The 9,251-nt window shown below is 36.3% G+C and overlaps 1 protein-coding gene across 5 annotated transcripts; it reads right to left on the minus strand.

Annotated features, from left to right (window-relative positions):
- Window positions 1-1,105: 1,105 nt before the first annotated feature.
- Window positions 1,106-7,163, minus strand: LOC134856483 (stomatin-like protein 1; the record flags this gene model as incomplete). Of its 5 annotated transcripts, none has more annotated exon segments than XM_063872751.1 (4): window positions 1,106-1,419; window positions 1,695-1,801; window positions 3,765-4,132; window positions 5,284-7,163. In XM_063872751.1, coding segments are annotated over 3 exon segments (517 nt in total), but the record flags the coding sequence as incomplete, so codon positions are not given.
- Between the last annotated feature and the right edge of the window lie 2,088 nt (window positions 7,164-9,251).

Below are 9,251 nucleotides of genomic sequence, written 5' to 3' on the forward strand. Positions count from 1 at the left end.
CTCCATTTTTTGAAGTGGTGAGACAAAAGCATTTGAACGAAAAACAAGAACTTTATTATAAATTATTTTTGTAGATTTTTTTTATTTTTTGACAAATTTGTTTGACAAAATGGCGTTAAAAAACTCCACAGTAACATTAATTGAAAGAAAAAACTGAATTAGTCACAAATCAGCTATTTTAGGCGCTTAATTTAAACATAATTAGGCCTGTTTGCTTGCTTTTTTGCTCAAAATTTGACTAAAAATCGCAAACTTTAAAACATTGTAATCAACACAGAAAATTATTTTGAAACTTTTTGTCATTAGAATTAGGAGAAAAATTTTTACATGGTACATCATTCGACCCATTCCAATGATTATTTTCCTGATTTTGCAAGGAAAACAAATAAAAACTAAAAAAAACTAGAGCACACTCAAATACAAAGTTCAAAATTCCTCAAATGGTCGGAACAACAATGGTCGGAACAACAATAGTAATCGAAAATAATTTTATGAAACTTCTATGATTCATTTTTCGACAGTGCGCTTTTAATAAGTCTGATTGTATGATGCATTGAGTGTTGAGAAAAAAACTAACTAAATGGCTTTTGCTACAAAATCAACTCTATAAACTCAGCATGGGAGAGTTTTTTGAATATCACGTAGCCAACCCACACATGTCTCCAGGCGAGAGCTTTTGGCGAGCACATTGAGGACTTTTACGACCCCCAAAGACTTTTTTAACTTTCCTACTCAGGTTTTTTGGCGGAGACTCTGAAGACTTTTGAATGTTGATTTCAGCAATAATGAAAAATTTCGTTTCAACTTGAAGGTACATAACCCGCATGCATACACGAAGCTTCATAATCCGCATACATACTCGAAATTACATAATCCGCATACATACATGAAAATACATAATCCGCATACGTACACGATTGTACACTGTAAACCCTTTTTCTTAAACCTTTTGTCATCTTCGGCCCATTCTGCTACCTGCCCTTATTTCACATTTTGATCAGTTTTGAAATTTCTGAGGCGGAGAAAGTTCTCTGGCAAAACATCGAATTGTTGATAGACTATGAATGAGTATGAAAGTGATACCAATGTTTCCAACAGATCTTACCGACTGATCCTCGGCCGTTTTTGAGATCCAAGTAGTAAATGCTTTGGCTCTTGCTATTGTCATCCACTATCACGAACTTGTACACTGCGTTTACCTCCTGCACCAATGACTCACTTAGCACCTCATTTACCCATGTCATCAACACCTCTGGAGTTACAGGGGCGTCTTCGGAGGGGGATGGGGAGGAACTGGTAATAGCAGCCCCTCCCCCACCTTGGTCAGATTGGTCCCCGCTGATCTTGTACGAAGGTGTCCGACGGAGTTGGTAGTTGTTATTGTTGTTATTGGTTGAGCATTGTTGGACGGCGGCATAGCTGAACATCAAAAACAATCTGTCTAAGATCGCATCAACTACGCTCGTTAAAATACCGTTATTCGCAAATTTTTACTGTTTCAAGTTTAAAGTTCAAATTTTTCAAAAAAACTTCAGCAAATATTATCAGATTTGAGAGAACCAACAATTATTACACAAACTCAACCTTTCGAACACCTTAATTCACAAATGAAAGCCTCTATTTTTACATTTTCTCAACTAGTTTTCTGAAAGGGTTTCTAAAAACAAATAATGTGAGAAGCTACATTAATGTACCCGGATGACGGGACTGAGTTGTTGGTTTGGGTCTCGGTGGAGGCAAAGTTGTTGTCCCCATTGCCCCTGTTTAGCTGCTGCTCGCTCGATCCTTTCCCAGGACGCACCTTCAAAAACATCTCAATTCATTTCTCTCAATTCATTTCAACCCATCTAATTGGAACTAAATTTGCTAAGTATAGTCATTGTCAAATTATTCGCAATATCCTTTTCAATCAATAAGTCTGTACGAATCCTTTCTAACTAAATGGCAAATTTTGACGTCCCAAAATATAATTGAAATAAAAAAAATCGATTAACTGAAAAAAAAAACATTTTTTGGTCAATTAAAGAGCTCAAGCAATATTAACAAATTTTTAGCCAATTAAGAAGCTTATGTAGCGATATAGCCATCATTTTGACCTCAACTGTATAACAGACACCAGATTCAAGCACTGAATGCAGGGAATAGTCATCAGGTGTGGATCTAAGATTCTTTTTTAGCTGCGAAAAGATATGCAAAGTAAAAAAAAATTGGCATTGGTTTCCTAAGGTCAATCAAAAAGCTTCCCAAATCTCTTCTCAAAGACAAAACGGCAAACGTTTTGGCTCTTGCAGATTCTCCAGAAACACTGATTTAGGCTTATAAAATCGATGCTTTATACCGCAAATTTTTTTTAGGTTGACCAAATTGAACTTTCGAGCTCTCCCAAAGCACTGTTTTGTCCCTGTTTTGGCCAAAATTTCGGCGCCGCAGTCAAAATTTTGAAAAAACAGCCCAAAAATTTTGAAAAAACAGCCCCCCTAAAATTAGTATATATTGGCGCCAAAGGCGCCTTTAGAAAAATTTTAGGATCATTTAGCGCAGAGGTTCGAATTCCTAAAAAAAAAAGCGTCCACCCCCCCAGTGTTCTTTTTAAAAATTGTGTTCAAGCAGTGTTCTTTTTAAAAATTGATAAAAGTTTTTAAAAAACGCAAAAATGATTTCCCCGGGACTATATAAAAAATAAAAACCAAATATTTGCAGACAGCAAATTTTGAAATTGATCAAATATAACGCCTCAATTCAAATTGGAACAATTTTTAGGATGTAAATAATATCCGCTTCCACGTTTATAGCACGAAATAAATTCTAATTTTTCAAAATTTGGCCAAACTAGCATAATTAGCACTTTTTGAACACCATAAGATTACAAAGAAATTTGCACGTGAAATATTTTTCAATCCAACTTTTGATGAAATTAAAGAAATTACATTATCGGGCGGTTTTTTTTCCTTCAGATCATATTTGAAAAATATTGCTTGAGGGGAATCGATCTATGAATCTTTGTGAGACCAGAAGGGTCGCGCTCACCACTGGACTATCTAAAACGAGTTATCCAGTGTTCCCATTGCATTGGTGCCTCCGTACACTTACTGGGCCAAAAAAACTCAGATCAACTTGTTTAAGCTAGTAGTTGTACCATAACATACATATGTAATAGCAGTGAGACAAAATCCTCCACCCGGGTACACCATTACCAAAGAGGATCCTGTGGGTGACTGAAGGTTTGAATGATTTTGATACTGTACGTTTTTTTCGGCGAATTTTTATGATTTAACAAGTTAAACAAGTTGATTTGTCATCCCTTTTTTACTGGAAACTTTCTCCATATTCTTTGTAAGAATGATTTTGCGCAATTTTTGGATCTATTTGGATAAGCTGACGTGGTTTTATGTTCAGACCTTTTTTGCCAAGTTGCTGTTACGCTTTTTGATGTACCATTGAACCATGTCAGTTTGAAGTTTAAGGGTATATCAGTTGAAGTTAACTTTTTTGAAATACTGGCAATAAAAATCCCGAACAAGTTCTGAGCCTCGCCAAAAAAATAGTCTGAACGCAAATCCAGAACAAAATCTTAGCTTTGTCAGAAGCAAAGTCTGCACATAGTCTAAATCAAAGTTTGGACATAGTCGCGCGAAAGTCATACATGATCGCAGACCACGCTAAAATTACTCAATTGTATAACGATAGGCATATACATGATCGCAAAAACATGGTAAAACGAACTAGATGGCAAAAAGTATAAAAAAGTTAACTTTTTAGCATACCTTCTGCTTGGGTCTTTCATCTTCAGGAGTGCAGTAGTAGCAGAGGAACAACCGGTGGATGAATGTGTTCTTCAGTCGACCGCATGGCATAGGCATCACTACCACCCGACCGAAACAAGGATGCCACTTCCAAAATCGCTTCGCCAGCAATCAAAATGCTTGGGTCACAACTCCCTTCTCTTAAATATCGTTCACTACAGCGACAAATGGAATTGAAAGAATACTCGTATCATGGAGAAGTTTGAACAAAATGCCAGAATGTGCGAATCGAGTACTTGTACATCAGGAGCATGTGGCAGTTGAAGATTATTGATAACTCATGTCAATAACTCATCATTGATAACGTCAACTTCTAAAAGCTTGTCAATCTGTAAAAATAAGAGTTGTGAAGATAGTTTTTGTGGCCATTCGCAATTGAGGCGTTAATAAAATAAAGACTCGAAAATAGAGTTCCGAAAGCTGAAAAAAAAATGTACCAGTTAAATCGGATCTTTTTAACTATCCCCCCCTCAGGTACCTAGTTACGAATATCCTCCCAATAAAGAAATAAACCAACGATTAAGCATATCAGAATTTTCTACCTAGAAACAATTCTATTGCCCTTTCTGAAAAACGGGGATATAATTACAAAGATCCGTTAAATCTTACTAATTGTCGTTGGTGCGAGTTGTGGGTTTTTCAAAAAAGAAGTGCGAAATTGTCGCTGCCGTCTTGCGGTTTAATCGTCCGTAATTTAAAAACAAATTCTACAATATAAAACAAAACTTATTATAGATAGTTAATTTGACTGAAAAAAATTGCCTTAAATGGGTAAAAATAAAAGCTCGAGTGCTGATACGGAGCTTCAAACTTCATTTATTTATTTTCATTCTTTCCTATATTGATAGTTATCTCTAACAAGTAAAGGTTGCATTTCCGCCTCACAATTAAATGACGTCAACTGTTGAAACATAAAAGTAAAAATTGAACGTCGCATATCTAAAGGTCATTTTTAGATTCATAATCAGAAGAAAGGGAAGCGGAACGTAGGCGGCGCTTTTGTTTCTTTTACTTTTTTGGTTGGTGCTTAAATATAAGTAGAAGTTGAGATTTCAAATTCTCAGATATCAAGCAATCAAACAAATTGTTTTTTTTTCTTCACGTATTGAAGCGTTTTATTGTAAGACAGTTTGACTCAGGTATGAACATTTAAAAAAAATTGATTGACTGGAGTGGGTGGGGGCCGGTTTTTGTCTTTTGCAATTTTTTGGCATCAATTTTGCCGCATACCCTGGAATTGTCCTGCAGTCAAAATACACAGCAGTTGAGAGCGTAGAGCAAGCCAAAAAAGCTCCCATAAATGATTTAAAAAGCCGCATGAACTTCAAAAACTTGATGACGTCCAAAAAACTGAACTGATTGAGCAACATCCCCCCTCACTACCGTTAAGACAGCCGTGATTGAACGCTTTTTAAACTAAGAAACGAAAAAAATACGGATGCCTCTATTAAATCTGGGTCAAAGTTCAAGAATTTCATACCTGATAGATTTTGTGTGTCTGTATCTGAGGATTGAATATCCTTTTTTAGAATTTTTTAATCCGTTAGTAACTCGTAGGAGCAAATTTAGTGGCAATCGTTGCCGCTTTTCAAATCTACTTGGTCAAAATGCAGTTTGAAAAGAAATTTAATTAGGAAGAAGTCCCCGAAATGAAGAATGGGTATTCAAAGTGAGCAGCCGTCTAATGGAGTTTTAATGGGTATAATATGTATAATAGGGATGAGGTAGTTGTAATAGAAGTTATGTCCCCATAGTACTTTACTGCATGTGTTACATGGCCTGGCACTTGTGGTCAAGAGTGTAGTCTGAAATGGGAGGGAGGTAAGAACTAAAATATCAAGCATCCCCTTTGAAAGTTTTCTTCAGAAGCCGCATCGGTGGCCGTGCTGGAGGAGAAGACGGCGGTGGCGGCGGCGACTGTGGTAGATTTGCGTCATGGGCGTTTTTTAGTGGCGTGATCAAATCTAGGCCCCACCTGGGACAGAAGAGGTGATCAAAAGTAGCACTCAGTTGGAAGGAAAGAGTAATAATAACAAGGCATTCTTTTTTTATAGCAGGCGCTGCGACTAATCTGTAACTAGATTACGCCGTCAAAATTCTCCGCCTTGCTGGCTCCGGAAACGGTCAAGAAATAATCATTCATCTGATCAGAGCAGATATCTCCAAATAGTTTTCCACCTTGAAAATGATAACAAAAAATGATGAAACTGAACTGAGTAGCAAACGGGCAATAAATATGGCGATTAGCTAGAAAAATGACAATGATAAAATGTTTATTTGCAAAAAAACGTGCAGGTTTTGTGCAATTTTGCTTTTAAAACGAATGAAAAGCTTCCTCAGAAAACTAACAATAAAAAAAGTTGTAAGGGCAGAAACTGCCTCTGTTAGAGAATTAAAAAACTTGCATTGAATTGGCGTTCATTTTTTCTTCTATTAAATAGAGCTAGTTAGGGAGTTGGAGAAGTTGGATAAAATTTCAATTCAATTTTTCCGCCTTCCCTCTAAAGGTTCCGTTAACCGTTGCCTTCGGACTGTAGCTACCCTTTTGCTTATTTAAGGTTCAAGACGGAGAAATTTGCATAGATGCTTTTTTGTAGATATAGACACACACACAATACACACACCGCTTTTCATATTATTTAACATACTCTGTATTATATAAGAGCGAGGGTGAGAGTGGTGATTATGGTAATACACGTGGAACACGCTTGGAATTCCTAAGCGGGAGGAACCTATCTATCTACCTGTAAGAAGAATGTTTTCGATATGAAAAGAAGTCGGCACAGAGCTCTGTAGCTTAAGAAATTGTGACCTATAGTTTTGACATCTACCGAGAGGTTTTAAAATGGGCCAGTCAATAAACAAATGTCACCAACGAATTGGTGTGTCTTTGGCACTCATTTAGGTCAACTGCCTCTAATTTCTTTTGCTGGTATTGCGGGAGGAGTTATTGAGAAATGGAAAGGTGGGCTTTCAGCATCGTGTTCTAATAATTCTGCATCACAGAGGAATTAAGCTTCTACAATGAAATTACAATTCGCTTTCTGAAAAAAATCATGGAAAAAAGATACACGTTAATGCTCGTATCAATACAATGCCCTAAATGCTCAAACGACCTTTAAAAGTCAATGCATAAGAAATGATAAACTAAAGCATTTGATAAGAGTTTTAAAAAAAATCGAAGCTTACAAAAAATTGAAAAACTTCCCCCCGCACTTCACGTTAAGAAGAAAGAGCTTATTTTAAGTTTATGGTTCAGTCTTTGATAAGATCAAATAGCTTGCCTCAATTCAATTTGGAACGACTGCGGAGCCGGATTATTTGGCTTCTAATGCTCTAATATATCTGGCTTCAGTTATCCCAATAAAACTTAATTGTTAATTTAAAAACCCCCATAATTTTTTTTTAAATGGCTGCAGGTGAAAAACGTTTTTATTTTTGATCTAAAGACATTGCAATCTTTCAAACAGTTAAAAAAAGTGGGGAAGGGCAATGCCTAAAAAGCGCAAAATGTAGCGATCGCAGTCATCACTCCAAAACAGACAATAAAAGAAGAGTTTTTGAGAGAGGATGCTCAAAAGTTCTTCAAAATTTATGTTATCTACCAAATTGAAAAATCTGCAGTCGATATACCCGTAAAAAGTAAAAAAAAAACCCTAATTTTTAATCGTAGTTATGAACAATAGATTTTTCACCCTTCGCTATTTTAACCGCTTTTTTCGTTAAAATAGCGATATAACTTTTGAAAGCCAAAAACTTAGACCAGTTGTACCTTGCTGCAATTTTTTTTTCTAACATTTTTTTTGAATTTTCCTCTGATTCACGCTACCAACAAAAACAGTAACAAATTCTCATTTTGAAACTTATCACTAGCCCTAAAAAACTTCAATTTAATTCGTTCAAAAAATTTAGGCACTGTAATTAGGCACCGTTCGTTTGATCCGTTAAAAACTCAGCAAAAGTTGTATTAAACTCAAAAATCTTGATGCAGCTGATCTACTTCACGTTATCGACATCGTTTATAGAAAATTTACACGCTTAAGAATTTTATATAAACCTTTTTGGTTCAACAGTATAAATTGTGTTCAATTAAGTAACAACATACAAATGCAGTCTCGCGTAAAAAAATATTTAAAAAAAAAACATTTTATTTGTTTGAAATGCATTCATATACAGTATTTTTGTGGAAATTATACTGTAGGTCAATAAAGGGGGAAGGGGTGTACCGTTCATTCCTCTTTTCAAACCTCAAAAAATTTATGGCAAATAATATACATTTATATATATATATAAAAATTGGGAATATGCTTTTTCAAAAAACCTGATTTTTAGACTTGATCAGTGTAGGATAGAAAGCTACATTAACTTAGTAAACTGACTAAAAGTTGAAGTTTATTTCATAGGTAAAAATTGGTTACGGAGTCGATAAATAAGATGTGACTGCAATCTTTCACCAAGGATAAAAAAGTGACTAGAGATTTGTTAGCACACTGTCACGGTGGAGATACCAGTACCGACCTTCACATTTTTATGCGAATAATACTTTAACAATCACATAAGTTGTCAATCTAACATAAAGCCTGGTGTATGGCAACCACCACACTTTCCCCTCTAGGGAAATTTTTTTTAGAATTGGCAAAATTGAAAATTCAAATAAGACGACTTTTAAAAAGTTTTAGTTTCTCCTAACAAGTTAAATATCCATTTCTTATGACGACGCCGACAACTCCTGCGCCGACACAGTCGAGGCAGGAATCTCTTTCACTGCATGCCTGATATGGCTACCAAAGAACTTCGTCTGTCGACGACTACGTCCTGGCGGTTTCGACGAAGACTGTGTGGCTTCAGTCTCTTTTCTAGAGAACATTTCGTTGGGCTGGAATCTGGCGTCGGTGTTTTTGCAGTGGTGCTGGAGAAAGTGACTGAACATTGTTGCGGTGTTCTCTTAGGGCTTATAAAGAAGTCGTCATCCGAGGAAATCGGAGTCATCGCGGAAGAATTGGGTGTTATGCCCCGATCTGGTATGGCTGCATCTTCTGCTGCTAACGTGACTTTCTTTGGCACCTCCTTCAGTGCTCCCTCCTTCAAGTCTGTTGCCTTCTTAACACTGATTAGTTGTTCGTGTTTGGATTATCGACCATAGCGGATTTTATTGCTGGGGATGACTCTGCAATAAGGGGACGAATTACACCTCCAGAACTCGATGAGGACTGGGTCAGGTCAACTACTGGTGTCGAAGACGGCGCTTAACACAAGTTGCCGCTTAACATTCACAGAGGTTGTCAATCTAACATAAAGGATGTTGTTTGGCAACCACCACAATCAGAATTTTTGTTTTTCACTGATAGTTTTACAAAATTAGAATAGAGAAACGTACGAACAATCCTTCTTTCTTCTTAATTAATAAAACTTGAATGGTTTGATAACTAGATTTATCAGTAAAAGCCA

The sequence above is a fragment of the Symsagittifera roscoffensis genome, unplaced genomic scaffold, assembly GCF_963678635.1.
Source record: "Symsagittifera roscoffensis unplaced genomic scaffold, txSymRosc1.1 SCAFFOLD_851, whole genome shotgun sequence".
NCBI lineage: Eukaryota > Metazoa > Xenacoelomorpha > Acoela > Convolutidae > Symsagittifera > Symsagittifera roscoffensis.